The sequence below is a fragment of the Bos indicus genome, chromosome 6 (genome assembly GCF_029378745.1).
Source record: "Bos indicus isolate NIAB-ARS_2022 breed Sahiwal x Tharparkar chromosome 6, NIAB-ARS_B.indTharparkar_mat_pri_1.0, whole genome shotgun sequence".
Classification (NCBI taxonomy): Eukaryota; Metazoa; Chordata; class Mammalia; order Artiodactyla; family Bovidae; genus Bos; species Bos indicus.
This window is the reverse complement of record NC_091765.1, coordinates 112014045-112030146: the sequence shown is the minus strand read 5'-3', so window position 1 is coordinate 112030146 and position 16102 is coordinate 112014045. Positions and strand designations below refer to the sequence as shown.

The window sequence follows — 16102 nt, the reverse complement described above, 5'->3', positions numbered from 1 at the left end:
GTTATGGCAACCTTATTCACAGCCCCAACTTAGAAACAACCCAGACCCTCCTGTTCAGAGGAAAGCAGACACGTAAATGCCAGTGTATCTGCACTGCGAACACTGCTCAGCAGGTAGAACCGCTGTGTTTTCGACTGTATAGAGGAGTCGCAAAAGCTTTATGCCGAGTGAAAAGAGGCCAGACATAAATAAGTACATGCTGTGTGATTTCATATTTATGAGGTTTGTGATCATAATTTATGATAATGGAAATCAAACAGTGATTGCCTATGGGGGTGGGGATTGGCTAGGAGGGGGTGTGCAGGAACTTACTGCAATGATGGAACTGTTCGTGTTTTAGTTATGGGAGTGCTGGCAGAGCTTATGCGTTCATCAGAACCCATCAAATTCTACATTTAAAACTTCGCATGTGTGTAATTTTGCCTCTGTGTTAGGCAAGGAAAGTAATGGCACGTGATTATATTGAAGCAGAGGAACGTTTGGAATTACAGGAGATTTGATAGGCAGGGAATAAAAAGAACTCACGAGAAACTTTCGGCCGTTCTGTGGAGCAGGGATAAAACCTTCGACTTCAAAGCTATGAGAGGCAGTACGAGCTTGTGTCTTTCTGTGCAGTGATGCTCTTTCAAACGTGTGCTGCCAAGCTCTGTGAATTTGAAATGGAAGAGGAAGGGGAGAGACAGGAGGGAAGCTGAGATAGGATTTCTTCTTCTGTGGAGGCAACTATAAGACTTTTCACTTGTAGCAGAAATCATGCTGTTTTTAGCCTTATTACTTAATAGCCTGATTTGAATAGGCACTCTTTGTAGAGCTGTAAACTAGGCATGCAAGTCTTTTTAACATTTTAACAGTTTTTAATCTTTATTGTGTGGAGGAGATTGTGAACAATTTTCAACCTTATCACCAATGCTGCTGCTACTGCTGCTGCAAAGTCGCTTCAGTCGTGTCCGACTCTGTGCGACCCTGTAGATGGCAGCCCACCAGGCTCCGCCATCCCTGGGATTCTCCAATATGTTGAGATAATTAATGTCCCCTTTCCTTTCTTTTAGAAACAAGTCCCCAGAATTATAACGTCTTAGCTTAGAAAGATTAGGAATTTAGTATTTCAGTTTTAAGAAAGCTCTGAAAACAATGGCATATTGATCAAGCAATGCATGTGAGTTTAGAAGGAATTCAAGAGTATATTATAGCTTAAAATGGTTGGTAATCACCATGAGAAGTCCTGCCTTTTGTTAGAGGTGGAATACCTCATGTTACAGTACAGTGTGGTCTGCCTTGTGCTGCCTTCTATCTCGCTTCAAGTTTTACAAGAGAGTAACTTTACCTAAGGTAGCCGTAAAGCCCATTCCCACACAAGAAAAAGAAAAATCTCTCCTAGAGAGAGATGCCACGTAGGTGGGATCAAATTCAGTACCTTGCGCAAGTTTAATGTTAAAAACCTGGTTTGGAAACTTTAGAGCAACTTTATCCCTTTCATTTTATTGCCTGACTGCATTTTTCTTTTGGGGACTTGTCCGAGGACACATGAAATAGAGTTTAGTTAATAAAATCCAACTTTTTAACTTTTGGTCCTTTCTTCCACTTCATGTCAGTGTAAGCCCCAGCTGAGTATGGAATCTAGGCCTTTCTGACTTGGGTTCTTAAAATGAAGAGTTTTATATGGTTTTTAACCCACTGACATTGTGAACTGTACATTCAGAAAGATCCTGCAGGCATTACATTGGTGTGAAGTAAGGTTCCAGCTCAGGGTGATTCTGTTTAAGTCTCTTAACATAAGCCTGTGTACCTGCATTCATTTGAATAACTGTTGGAAATAAAATAGTACTTCACATTTAAAATGTGATTGTAAATATATTAAAGCATATCCCTGTTAGTGGTAACTTAGAAAAAGAAGATTAATAATTTGAATATCAAAAATACTTTTAAAGCATTCATCACCAGTGTTTTTAAGTTCCTTAATAACGATTAAGAGAAAACATTCCCATTTTGGTAGAAGTTTCACTTTTTAATTAACGTAAGAGTTCACCCCAAGTCAGACAGATTTATTTCATTCCATTTCCTGATTACCTAGTATCTTAGATGCTGATAAGAAGATAACAGCTTAAAAAGTGAACTGTATTAACTAGCCCTTAGCAGGAATTTAGTTCTTTGCTTTTATTAAATTCATTCAGACTAAGCTCAGAATACTTAGTAATTAATGTGAATATCATCATGAAACCTAATTTTTGGCTTATCTTATTCCCCTAAGTTCCTTTAGTAATGCTGTTGGCTTTGTTAGCTAGCTAAAGGAGTCATCCGGTTGGTTCTTGTGTTCCAGACCTGAAATATTTACCAGATCGGAAGCAGTCTGGGAAGCAGGGGTTTTATGTTACCCAAAGTCTTGTATTTTACTCTCTGTTTCTATTTTTTTCTTCTTTTGTAAAATAAAAACAGTTTCCTTATGTCCCCAAAGACCACTGGAGGAATTTGACTATGTCTGACCAGATTGATGGTTTGAACATTTTTTGAAGTTTGTAGAGAACTGGCATTTCTGTAGGATTATATTGGTGAAAGAAGTAAATGGCTTGCCAGTATAGCACCACCCTATAAATAAAATATTTATTTCACAGACATTAACACTGTAATATAATTTCATCATACTCTGACTCAAAAGAAAATTATTTTGGATACATACTATAATATTATTATTTATATACACTCTACTATTTTTATGTTAAACTTTTTTTCAGATATTAAGGAACGATTCACAAATTATGTGCTTTTGCTAATAGTATGTCTGAGAAACATGGAGCAGTTTTCTTGGAATCCAGGTAAGGAAGTCTTTACAATTATGGTGCCTTTCAATTTTACTCTTGAGTGAAAAATCATTCTCTTCCATGGAATAAAATGAGTACGCAGGAAAGTGCAGGAAACTCCAGAAGGCTTTAGCTGGTCCACTCTTCACATGTAGGATGGGTTGACTGTGCTCTCTATGGGGTGGTAGGAGCTAGACCCCCCGCAGTAGTCTTTGGCCCAGCATGGAACCAGTGATAAAGAACCTGCCTGCCAATGCAGGAGACACAGGTTCAATTCCTGGGTGGGGAAGATCCCCGGAGTAGGAAATGGCAGCCCACTCCATTGTTCTTGCCTGGAGAATCCCATGGACAGAGGAGCCTGGCGGGCCACAGTCCGTGGGGTCGCAGAGTCAGACACGGCTAAGCGCGCACAGTTCCCACGGGCCATGCAGCATGGCTGGAGCCACGCACCCAGTGGCCCTGCTGAGCATTGCAGCGTAGACATTTTTCTCTCTCGCAGACGAGGAAACTGGAACTTGTTAATAGACCATTTCCAGCGTCAGGTAGCCAGTCAGTGGCGGAGCTAAGTGTCGAAAGAGGTTGAGGTGCCCTGGCTAAAGCTCAGCACCACGTGAGACAGGCAGAGACCTCCTTCCCGGTCAGCAGGCAGAGCCCCAGCCCTGCGCCCTCCACCCGCAGCCAGCTGCCCCAGGCCGGGATTGCCGCTGGTCCCTGCCAGCATTTCTGATCTTCCTGCTCTGTGCCCTCGTATATCCTCCTTCAAGGCCTAAGCAGGTTATCCTGATGTCTGCATTTGTTAATCAGGCACTTGGTACTGAGTTCACGTTTTAATAAACATGGTAAAGATGAGCAAATTTGGCAGGTTACCTCTGTATGACGGTGAAATAAAGGATGGATCAGTATCGTTGAATCTTAGTGATGAAAGAGAGAAAAACAGTTCAGTTGACTTTAGCACCTTGTCCTCCTGGTTACCCACTGTCACACCGAGGCAGCACCAGAGGCTTAGACGGAGCTTCCTCACTCACCATCCCACATCGTCCTGTGGCTCTCCTGGCTTCAGGGAGAAGCTGGGCTCCGCTAACCCCGGCACCCGCCTCAAGGCTTCCTCTGTACCCAGCACGGAGTAAGCACTTGTTGAATGACTTAGCCTTCATCCTGAAAAGATAGGACTCTTCCTGATAATTAATTCTATGCTGCTTCTCTCTCCATTATCACTTGTTGGAAATGCTCTAGTTTTGCCCCATGGAGAGTGCACTTTCTTCTGGTAGCCTGTGATAGGATGTTAGGATTCTGTTCAAATTACGAGATGTAATCGTCTCTCTTCTCCCCTACTTTATAGATCATCTCTGGGTGTTATTTCCAGATGTCTGTATGGTGGTCGCATCAGAAATTGCTGTGGATATTGTAAAACATGCTTTTATCACAAAGTTCAATGACATCACGGCAGATGTATGTATTTTAATAGGCAATTCAATGTTTGGTGTTGACTTCTGATTAAGTATCATAAGGTTGTAGGATAGCAAGTTAAATTTACTGAATTTATGAATACGGTAGAAAAGAACTACATTTTTAAAGTTAGAATTATAATTTTAAATTTCTAAAAATGATTTTGCTGCCAAAAGTACATTTTTTCAATATTAAATAGTTCTGCTTCTGTACTTTTGGATAGAGGTATAGACTGATCAGTAGTTGAAATCAGGGTGTCACTAAAACCATTATAAACTGTTAATACCATCATAACCTGTCTTGTTAAACTTTTAAAAGTCACATTGTTCCTATTTAAAACATTAGATACGAAAACTTCTATCTTTGACTAGATTGTTTAGTATTTTATATTTTAAAGTTGATTTTCTTTTCTCTTGTGATTATTAATAGGTTTTTGGTAAGTCCTAGAAGACAAACACCGTATATTTTTCTACTGAAAACATTTGTTGGAACTTTGAGCAATTTGCTTTGTCACAGCCAGGCATTTTGTAGCGTTTCCAAAAATAGAAATGTGGCTGTAGGCTTGATGTAAACAAAATGAGGCCTACTCGCTGAGCCATCCCACCAGTCGAGTTTTCAAGAGCAATGCTCATTCCTCCCCCAGGCCCAAAATGAATGGTAATTCACCAATATCTCAATTTGGTTTGGGTTGTGCATGCTTATTGTCATATTTTAAAAGGCAAAGACTTAAAATGCAATGCAGTGCAGCTGCTACAATCGATGATGGGATTATGGCATTTCTGAATGTTTTAATATCCTTGAATAAAAGATGATCACGCAGTTTCTGGCAAAGGCCGGATACGACAATTTCACCCTTTACTCTCTTGGCTTCCTTTTCATGGGACATTTTCTCAGCAGCGCAAGTCAAAACTAATAGCCTTGATTCAAATATTTAGTGTTTTGTAGTGGAAATGACAGTTTACAAGCGCTTTCAGGACTACTGTGTTCTCCAACTCAGCTTAATATCATACTTAGCATTCACTCTTCTAAGAAGACATCATTATCATTAGACGTACAGTAATAATTTTTAAAACTGTTCATTTAATTTAAATTTTCAGAATTATTTTCCGTGCCTTGCACTACTTAAAATAGCCACTCTTCCTAAAAGTCTAAACTGTCAACAACCATAATCATTAAATATTTATCCTTCTTTAAAGGAAACCTTTAAAAGGCCTTGAACCTATCAAGGGGAATTGAGGCTCTTTTTCACTCTTATTGTAGGTGAACAAATAGGGAAAAACTACCCAGAGGTCACTTGGTTATTAGCACCTCCTTCCTGGCTAGATATTGAACATTTTATCTACAAAGTAAATCTTTCCATGTTGTGTATTTGCACTGTATTACTTAATACCTCATTCTTGTCTTTAGGTTTACAGTGAATATAGAGCCAGCCTTGCTTTTGACCTTGTTAGCAGTCGACAGAAAAATGTAAGCATTATATATATATATATAAAAGGCATAATCTGAAGTGAACAATGGTTTAATTAATTAATAATTAATTTTTTGAACAATAGTTTAATGTAGCATGGGATATTAATTACAGGAAAGCTAGGTAAACTACCTTATTTCTGTTCTTGACACTAAATGTTTACAAAATAATAAAAATAATGCTAATACTTATTACATAGGGTACGATTTCTACAGCATTGTAACAGTTATGCAACTTTGTATTTTAAACTTCTTATGAACATTTAGATCACTTCATTGTTTTACTAAATTTCAGTATAGGTACTAGGGTCTCTTCTTACTCACAGTCTCACCTGTTGAGAATATTTGCTGGTGATGAGTGAATTGTACTTTTTTTTTTTAAGTTTGAAACATTTATTATTTTAATTAAGATAACAATAAGAAACATTACATGTGAGCACAGACAGCATTCCTGTACCTGATTTTTCTGATGAATTCTGCTTTTTAACTGCTTATTAAATCCCATAAATCCCTTTCTCTTCTCTCTGTCCAGGCGTATACTGACTATAGTGACTCCGTGGCCCGGAGAATGGGGTTCATTCCGCTCCCACTGGCTGTTTTAGTAAGTCCATATGCTTTTTATGATGAGATGACCGTCATTAAAGAATATAAATAAATGGATTATCAATCAGTTTGTTCTAAAATGACTTGATAGTAAAATTAAAGGTCCATGACTTAGAAGGAAATTTTGTTTTAAATTATAATATTTCCCTTTTGGATTTTGAGCCATTTAATGGATAAAAGATGTTAAGGCATATTTTACATGATAGCTTTCCTAACAATGAGAATATTCATTTTTGCTTATTCATTTGGCAGTGATTTTTCTTTTTGAATGGAAATACCTAGTGATAGGCGTTGAGTGGCCACTGTAACACATATTGGTGGAAGTATAAGTTGATCCAACATTTCTAAAGAGCCCTGTGACCAGTATTATGCTTTGATGAAGTAATTCCAGTTCTAGGAATTTCTCCTAAGAAAACAGTCATGAAAGTCAAATGGTGATTTATAGGAAAGGTTATGCACTGCAGTAGCATTTATAGTAGTAAAAATTTGGCAACAGATGAAATAGATTAAGTAAATACAGTATGCTCAAATGAAAAAGTATTCTGTATTCATTATAAGTACTACTTCTTAAATTTTTTTCCAAAGTTTTTACAAGGGAATTTTCTGCTGTTATACACAGGAAATATCATATATATTTTTAAATAATGGCACTGAAACTCGATTAAAAATATTAGTCATCAACTTCTGATATTTTAATGAATTGCTCAGAACAGCCTTGCAAATAGTTACTGTAATATTTAATTAGGGCTCTAATAATGTTAATTATGAAGATTTTGCTGGCTGCACTTATATTTTGTTGCATTCCTTTTTGGCTAACTTCTCACATCAAAACAAATGCAGCTGTCTTTTCATTGAAGGACATCTGAAGTTTTCCAAAGACGCAAAGTCTCATGGAAATGAAGAGATGTATAAAGACGTTTTGGTCATACTAACTGTATTTTTTACCAGCTTGCCTAACTTTTTTTTAGAGGATGAATGATTAATAGATTTAATGTTATTTAAACTTCAGCAGGACTCCCCAGATAAACACTTCTAAATGTTTTCAGTTGTGTTAGTACCTTGTTTTTATTATGTACAAATATGGCTTTCTTTTGCTTAGTGAAAGGAACACCTAGAATTTTGGAAAAACAGAAAATTCTGAAGAGTGAAATTATTTGTTAATGGTTTAAGAGATTGATAAAATAGAATTTAAGATTTTTCCTATGTTTTCTGCAACTGGAAAAAGGATACATACAGTGTGAGAATAAACCTAGGCTGCTTTTTTTTTTTAAGGATTAGTTAAGTGGCTGGATTAAAATGTGGCCCTGCTTTGCCAAATAGTAATTTGTCTAGTAACTTATTTACCAAAAAGTTCTGATCATAATTAGTATGAATTTTTAAAATTAATATCTTTAGATTTTTCATCAATCTTTATTTTTTAAGTGAGTCTTTATGGTTGTTATATTAGAAGATTTAAGTTTAGTTAATACTTGATTAGCAGAACACTTCTGGGAAATCTCCTGTAGTTTCAAAGGAGATTATGGAGCTACGTGCAGACCCGGGAGATTTTCTTCTGCACTGTTTTTCTCACTGAGCACCAGAGTGACAGCAGAGCTTTGGCAGAAATCTAGGGCCCCTGAGGAATAAACTGAGGCCTCAGTAACCAAGCCAATTCCTGCATTAAGGCCAAGAGTTGCACTGTTTCCTTGTAAATGTTACTTTGAGTCCTAGAATGAGTTCATATCCAAGAAAAGTAGATCATATTAAGGTCTCAGGGAAATTAGACTTGGGACATACGTATCTTAAAGTTACCTAATAATATACTGGGTAAAAACGAAGTCATTGAAAGCTCCATTTGCTTTTCATATTTCTGAACAAAATTCTAGAACCATATTACTTTCTGTCACAAATGTTTGATGGCAGGTCATTTCCCCGTTAGAGACTGAGACAGACGTTTTATTAAATATATGTGACAGTTCATTCTGTCTAGCTCCTCCCAGTTGCTCTTTTATTAAAAGCATTTTAAAAATATCATTTGAAATGTTCTTGTGTTATTTATTTAATGGAGACTCTTCCATTTGAGGATGACGTTACTGGATAAGGTTGGTTATTTTCCCTGATTTTCTGTTTTCACGTAGCAGTCCCCACGTACCCTAATATATGGGTACATTAAGCTGAACCTATAACATGTGTAAATGCTTTTCAGTGACAGATCCCATCAGATTTATTCAGCAAATGTCCAGAGATAGTGCTGTTACTCTTATGTTTTTGTGAGATAAGTAAGAAAATATAAGATCCCCTGGAGGAGGGCATGGCAGCCCACTCCAGTATTCTTGCCTGGAGAATCCCATGGACAGAGGAGCCCAGCAGGCAACAGTCCATAGCATGCAAAGAGTCAGACACGACTGAAGCAACTTAGCAGCCGTAACTCTCCAAAAGAGAAATTTTCTGGCCTTTAAGTAATTAGTTTCATGATAGTATTTAGTTTTGTTAAACAGTACACGCCTCCTGAGGGTTCCCCTTTCTCTCTCGCTCAGCAAGTCCTCGGGGCTCTTAGGGAGTCAGAGAACAAAGGACGGGAAGAGCAGGGAAGAGGGAGACGCCGCCAAGCGCTTCCAGCCCCGTGCGGGCGCGTGCAGCAAGATGAATCCGTCTATGTGTTTCACAACAGTTTTTATTTTTAAACTTAACTAATTTGCATCTCTGTTAAGTACAGGCAAACATGATAGTCACGAGCTAGGTGCAGTGTCTGACTTTAGAGTCAGCCGTTGAATTTGGCATTAGCGGGCATTTTAGATTTGCCCAAAGAATCTAAATCTACCATAAAAGGTTCCACAAGCAGCCAGGTTCTGATGTGAATCGACACGTCCTAGAACTGCTTTCTTGGGTTTAGACAGAGGCCACAGGAAGGTGCCCAGAGTGTTAAAGTCGGCGTGGAGAAACCTTCTTTTAAATATTATCCGATAACTCTGTTGTGTTTTGTTTATGTGATTCGTTGTTTCGGTTTGTTTCTGGCTAGCTCATCAGAGTGGTGACGAGTTCAGTTAAGGTGCAAGGAATCCTGTCTTATGCCTGTGTCATCCTCTTCTATTTGGGGTAAGATGAACTGTTCTTTAATACGTTTCTGGCTATACAGTAAAGTGTAGCTGCAAAGTGCTTCCCAGGTGGCGCTGGTGGTAAAGAACCTGCCTGCCAGTGCAGGAGACGTAAAGTGATGCGGGTTTGATCCCTGAGTCGGGAAGATTCCCCTGGAGGAGGGCATGGGCCACTGCAGTATTCTTGCCTGGAGAATCCCATGGACAGAGGAACCTGGCAGGCCACAGTCCTTAGGGTCGCACAGAGTCGGACACGACTGAAGTGACTTCACACACACACACACACACACACACACACACACACAAGTGCACAATGTGGTAGAAGTTAACAGCAACCAGGTCACAGCTGTCCTGGGATCTCCCTTGACAGCGTGTGTCCCCAGATGTATTTGTGACTCAGTTAAATTCTGGCTAAATTAAATATGCTATCTGGCAGAAGTATTGATGGCACTTTAGATTGTATTTTAATCTTTTAATGAAATCACTTACTTACAGTCCTCCTTATTTAAGGCTTAAGTTTCACCCATGTTTTCTTTTTATGATAAAATTTGCCATTACAATCAAATGTTGTTCTGTGTTTTAAAAAATGTTTTTTTCGACTATGTTTGCCACACTAATTATTAAGCACACTCTAGCCCTTGTCAGACAGTAAAGAATCTGCCTGTAATACTTGAGATAATAATGGGTTCAATCCCTGGGTTGGGAAGATCCCCTGAAGAAGGAAATGGCAACCCACTCTAGTATTCTCGCCTGGGAAATCCCATGGACAGAGAAGCTACAGTCCATGGGATCACGAAGAGTCAGATACCACTGAGCACACGTGCGCGCGCGCGCGCGTACACACACACACACACACACACACACACACACACACACACACATCAATGTGAAGAGTTTTCTGTTTTTGTTTTTTCAGAATTTTTACCAAATTTATTTCAAATGCCTAAAAATATTATGTACCTTTTGGCCCAGAAATCCCACTTCTGTAATAATAGAAGCAGCATGTTAGAAGTAACCTAAGTAACCCAAAATTGAAGGCTTTGGGGGGCTCTGTTATATGATGGCCAGCACAGTGAAGTTTTGTGATCCCGTCACGGTCAGCTCACTGAGGAGCACCGGTGGGTCGGGAGAATGTTCCGGATGTATTGTCATTTACAGCAGTGGTGGTCATACAGCAGAACTGGTTGGCATTTCTGTGTGCCCAGCACTATTCTGCAGAGAAGGCAATGGCAGCCCACTCCAGTGTTCTTGCCTGGAGAATCCCAGGGACGGGGGAGCCTGGTGGGCTGCCGTCTGTGGGGTCGCAGAGTCAGACATGACTGAAGCGACTTAGCAGCAGCAGCAGCGTTCCAAGCGTCTTACCGAAATCACCCCTTTATGGATTAACTTGTTAGGAAATTCACTGAGATCCACACAGTCCTGAGCAGTGGAGTCAGGACTTGAACCCACACGCTCAGCCCCCAGAGTCTCTGCTCCGGCTGTAAGCGCCAATCCCCCACCACCTTCTTAAGGACACCCGGTTTCTGGAGAGTGAGAGGTAGAAATAGATATCCGTTCAGAGCACAGATGACTGCAGGTTCGTACTCCAGATGTCGTGTGGTCTGCACTGCAGTGGGGTGCTCTAAGTTTTGTTGTTGGTTTCCATCTGCGTTTGCTAAATGTCTTTGTTTTGTAGTAAGACAGTCCATGTTAGACAATTTAGCACCAGGTAAGACTTCTAAGTATAATTTGTTCTTATAATGAAACCAAGGAGTTTTTTCAAAAATGCTTCCCTGGGGTAAAGAAGCCTCCAGAAACTCAGGGTTTGCATGAGGAACTGGTCCTGTGGCCCCCGGGTGGTCCTCCATCCCTTCATCTCCCCTTCTCACCAGCCAAGCTGGGGGTGGCTGGGCCCCATGTGCAGAGACGGACCCCAGCACGTGGTGGTTTCTTCCTGGTTTTAGGTTGATCTCCCTGAAAGTCCTGAACAGCATTGTCCTGCTGGGGAAGTCCTGCCAGTACGTGAAGGAGGCCAAAATGGAAGATAAGTTGTTTAACCCTCCCCCGGCCAGCGCTCCCGGCAAACCGTCCAGTAAATCACAAAACAAGTGTAAATCCTCCCAAGGTGGGTTTGGCTCTCTGTTTATCACCTCTGTGAATCATTACCTAAAGAACCAGTTGTCTGAACTCTCCATGATAAAAAATCACCGTTGAGCAGCACTTTAAAGACCAGATTTTGCTTTGCTCAGCTGTGGATTTCTAGCGTTTATGCTGAGATCTCATCGCAGGCGCCCCTGGGGAAGAGCTCCGAGCCTTTTCTGTTTGTCCCTTGTGCAGTCGGTGGTCGTTGGGCACCTGGTACCTTGCGGGCCCAGGGATAGCTGGGCTGCAGACAAGACGGTCAGGGGGAGAGCAGGTGGGTGTGCACCATGTCGTCGGGGACAGAGAAGCAGGCTTGCGGGAGGACAGGTGGGTGTGCACCGTGTCGTCAGGGAGAGGGAAGCAGGCTTGCGGGAGGACACGTTGGGTGGGGCTTCCCAGCTGTGAGGGCCTGGGGTGCAGGCTGCACATGCAGAGGCTTCAGGCAGGGACAGCAACAGCCAAGGAGGCCAGAGGGCCCCGACCCCAGGGGAGAGGGACTGGGGGGTCTGAGAGCCCTGACCCCAGGGGAGAGGGACCGGGGGTGGAGGGTGCTGAAAGCCCCGACCCCAGGGGAGAGGGACGAGGCAGGGCCGAGGGCCCCAACCCCGGGGGAAAGGGACTGGGTGGGGGAGTGGGGTGGCAAGAGGCTGCCCAGGGCTCCTGTGGCTCTCGTGAGCGCCTCGGCTTCTGCCGCGTGGGAAGGGGCCGTTGGAGAGAGGGGGGCCGGGATACAGGGTCACTCTCAGTCTCTGTGGGAAATAGACTCGGGAAGGTGAGCCCAGGAGTGGAGGCCAGCGGGGAAACGCCCAGCTCGGCGCACAGGTCACCGTGGGAACGGCGGGAGAACAGACTCCAGGTGCATCACCAGGAGCACAGGGCTTGCTGGTGAGGTCATGCCCTGGAGAGAGCACTTAAGGATGGTCCCAGGATTTCTGGCCTGGAAGATTTGCAAGAATGACTGGGGCTTAATTGTTGTCAGTGGACGGCAGTTCCACGTCCACATGAGTATTTATTCAGATGACTTTCAGTTTAAACGATTTACTCTTCCGTGCCTGTGCCAGGCGGTATATGAGACACTGGAGCTACAGAGGTAAATAAATCAAGCTTTGGGACCTCACAGACTGACAGAGGAGACAGCAAGAGAGGCTGATCCAGATCGGAGAGCAGTGGGGTTATAGAGGGGACGGGAGGAGGGGGTCCTTCCTGGAGCTGGTGAGGCCTGAACTGAATCCCAAAGTGCGAGAAGGAATAGGACCTGGTGTGCGGGTGGAGCTCGTCAGGAAGGGGACCTGCGGGGGTCCACAGTGAGGCGGCAGAGCAGAGACACGGGTCAGTGCCCGAGCGCGGCATGTGCCCATGAAGGGGCAGGAGGTGAGCCCGCAGGTGGGGCCGCGACAGGGCGGAGGGGTGCCAAGCGCGGCGCCGTGCTCCTTTCTCCATCGTGGCCCTGTGTGTGTCCGCGCCCGTCCAGTCCTCTGTCTTAACCAGGCACCATTTGTGGGGTGTCACTCTTAGCCCGATGACGCTGCTCAGGTAAGGGCTGCATGTACGATTCAGAGATGGGTGGGTCCAGGCCCCCAGACTCTGGATCCCCATGGCCGTTTGGGGTTTTGTTCATTGGTGTGTTTTTAATCTCCGATCTGAACTTCCTGGAGGTAAAATGCCGACTCTAACTACCGTGACCACACACGAGAGGCGGAGTGGTCTCGAGTCTGCTCAGCCCTGCTGTCCTGGGTGGGCGTCAGTGTTCAGGTCCGCAGCAGTCTTCTTAGGGCCTGCTTGTGTAGGAAGACGCTGCGACACAGGAGTCCTGATTTTCCCCACATCCGCTAACAGTGCCATTTTTGGGCCATAGTCCACATTACACTGTCATATACAATCTTGGATGAGAAAACGGAAATAGTATAGCCTCTTGAGTTTCACTGTAAGCTATAGGGTTTATACAGCATGCTGTTAATATTAGGCTATGATTTGCTTTATCCGAAAGCACGGACAGTCGACCCTTTTTTTTCAGTCCCACTGTATCGGAAAGCTTGTGGTTATGGTAGGCTGGCAGGACACCCTTTTCTGATTGAACGGATCTGTTTTTCCGCAGAAGAAACCCTGTCTGCCTCAGTCACCAGCCAGCCCACTCATCAGAAAGAAAATGCTATCCCGCTGCTTGTGACGAGCAGCTCTGATCAGCTTCTGACCACCCCAGATGGCGACGAGAAGGACATAACACAGGAGAACTCGGAACTGAAACACAGGTCCTCAAAGAAAGATCTGTTAGAGGTAGACAGGTTCACAATTTGTGGAAATCGAATTGACTGAATTCCGGAGCTCCGGGTGCCAAAGACGCAGTCCCGGGGCCCCAGAGGTGGTGCCCCCTGGACGGACAGATGCTGAAGACGGCACTTAAATATTTATTTAAGAACTTAACTTATTGACGGAAAGCAAATCTTAGTGTCCTTCTTCTGGTCACGTGGTCTGGCTGAAAGTCAGGTCACACAAGGCAGCCAGCAGTGACCTCCAGCCTCGAGCCCTTGGACAGATGGATGGCTCAGGAAGGGTCCCTCCTGCTTGGAGAAGCCGCAGAGTCACCTTGGGGCCCGCGGGAGCGACCCCACCACCCCCTCCGCTCCGTCACTCTGTGCTTCCAGAGGGTGGGATTCCACCTCGAGTCTTCCTTGGCGTCGGGATGCGCTGGAGACGGTGGAGTTCTCACACGATGCTCCATTTCCAGCCTCATTCTGTTCCCACAGTTTTCAAACTTCATCTGCCAAAGCATTAAAAAAAAAAAGATAATGATAATTAAACTTAAGATAAATGTTCTTACCACCAGAATACTCTTCGAAAATGTATCTGAATTAATCAGAATAAAAAGCTACCTTAAATGAGACATGATGGATAGTAGCATTTTATAGAGGGAAAGAAAAACAAACCCTTAAGCCAGTTTATTTAAAAAATATGAATGAATGAAGGTTTGCATCACAGAAAATGTTTCCTAATTTTTCAGCTTTACTCTTTACAGCCAAACATGAGCTGTGTATTGTGTAATTGCAGTGGATAAAATAGGAATTCCCCGACAGAAAGGCACTTTTATACTGAGAAAAGCAGAGCAGTATTCATTTTCAGGTAGAGTTAACTGATTTCCCTTTCAAATTGATTGCTTCTTAAGTTGTTACCATTAAAAAGGTTTGGTGTTAAACAGGCTGAGGAACCATCAGAGGACAAAATTCAAAGATATCCACTTAACTGGGTTTTTCAAGTCCCAGTTTTAAAGTCAGCCTTGTGTGGGTGGGGCATCATCTTGCTCGGGCTCCTAGAAAGAACTGGTCTGCCCGTCTGTCTCTCTGTCTCTGTGCCCACACCTGGCCCGGATCTGTGCTCTGGAGGTGGGCAGGCTGTGTGGGGAAAAGGAAAGGAGGCGTTTGGGGTGTGCGGGTGGCCGTCTCGGTGTGGACAGGGGCTTGTGTGGGGAGCAGCCAAACGGTGCTTCTTGGTTTTGTTTGAGATCAAGATTCCATTTCTGTTTAATTACCAGTCTATGGCCCACATCACAGGACAAGTTCTTTTCCACCACATTTTATCTTGAGGAGCCTTTCTGCATTTTTATAAAGATTTTCCAGGGTCTAATTTCAGAATGTCCGGATGTTGCCTTTAACTGTTAACTTCGTTTGATGTTTTCATTTGAAGTTCAGCTCCTGTGCTGATATTCCCCGCATGTGGTACGGCAGAAGGTAAATTTTAGCTCATTTGTCTTATCTCCTGGGTGAAACATAAAGTAGGCTTTAATGCTTTGACTCGTTCCTCTGAAAAATAAAAACAAATTTTAATGTTGCATTAAAGCTAAAGGAATCTGAAGATGATTGTTCACATAAGAAAGAAACAGGAAATAATACAGAAATGCTTTTGGGAAACTAGGAAGTACTTTAAGTTAAAAATGAAAGACTTGAAATTGCTTTGTGTATGTTTCAGTGAAGGCCCATATTAGAATTATTATTGTGTTATTGTTTTTCCACCTTCTCTTCACCACCATAAGGAATAGTGTCCACGAGGAATGGAAATAGCTTGGGGAAACCTTTGCCAAACAAAGTCCTGATCAGAACAAAAATATGATGTGGGTATATCTTTCAGTTCAGCTTGAATGATTCTGTAACTATGCTGTCATTTTGGGAAGTTTTTTTTTTTTTTTTTTGCAGAATATATTGGGAGTTTGGACTGATGTTCATTTCCTCTGTTAAAATGGCATTCAGTACTAATTTTATAAGTGCATCTTGTGTGAAACTCAATAAATTCGATTTTATAATCTTTTTTTAAAACGGCCACTGAATTTATTTTAATTATATTGACTGCTATATTTGGTGGAGTGAATTTCCCACTCTGTAAGAATTTCCTTCCAATTCACAAGTGACAGGACTGTCTAATTTGAATTACTCTTTTGGTTTTAATGGGAGAAAAATGTTTGATTTCTTACCTTTGGAGAGAGAGATAATTAGAAAGTGTTCCGTCAGAAATGTTCCTACCATCCCTGGTCACTCAACAGCATTGTGTGCTCAGCTGCTAAGTCATGTCTGACTCCTTGCGACCCCATGGACTGTAGCCCACCAGACT

At 42.5% G+C, this 16102-nt stretch overlaps 1 protein-coding gene across 2 annotated transcripts in view; it reads left to right on the top strand.

The window, feature by feature from the left end:
• Positions 1 to 15810, top strand: part of TAPT1 (transmembrane anterior posterior transformation 1) — a 61019-nt gene extending 45209 nt beyond the window's left edge. For both annotated transcript variants that reach the window (XM_070791840.1, XM_070791841.1), the window contains exons 8-14: positions 2730 to 2810; positions 4135 to 4244; positions 5649 to 5708; positions 6241 to 6309; positions 9310 to 9386; positions 11329 to 11489; positions 13602 to 15810. In XM_070791840.1, the coding sequence (XP_070647941.1) occupies positions 2730 to 2810; positions 4135 to 4244; positions 5649 to 5708; positions 6241 to 6309; positions 9310 to 9386; positions 11329 to 11489; positions 13602 to 13819 (776 nt within the window). In that variant the 3' untranslated portion in view covers positions 13820 to 15810. The remainder of the gene's footprint in view (positions 1 to 2729; positions 2811 to 4134; positions 4245 to 5648; positions 5709 to 6240; positions 6310 to 9309; positions 9387 to 11328; positions 11490 to 13601) is intronic.
• Positions 15811 to 16102: the final 292 nt, after the last annotated feature.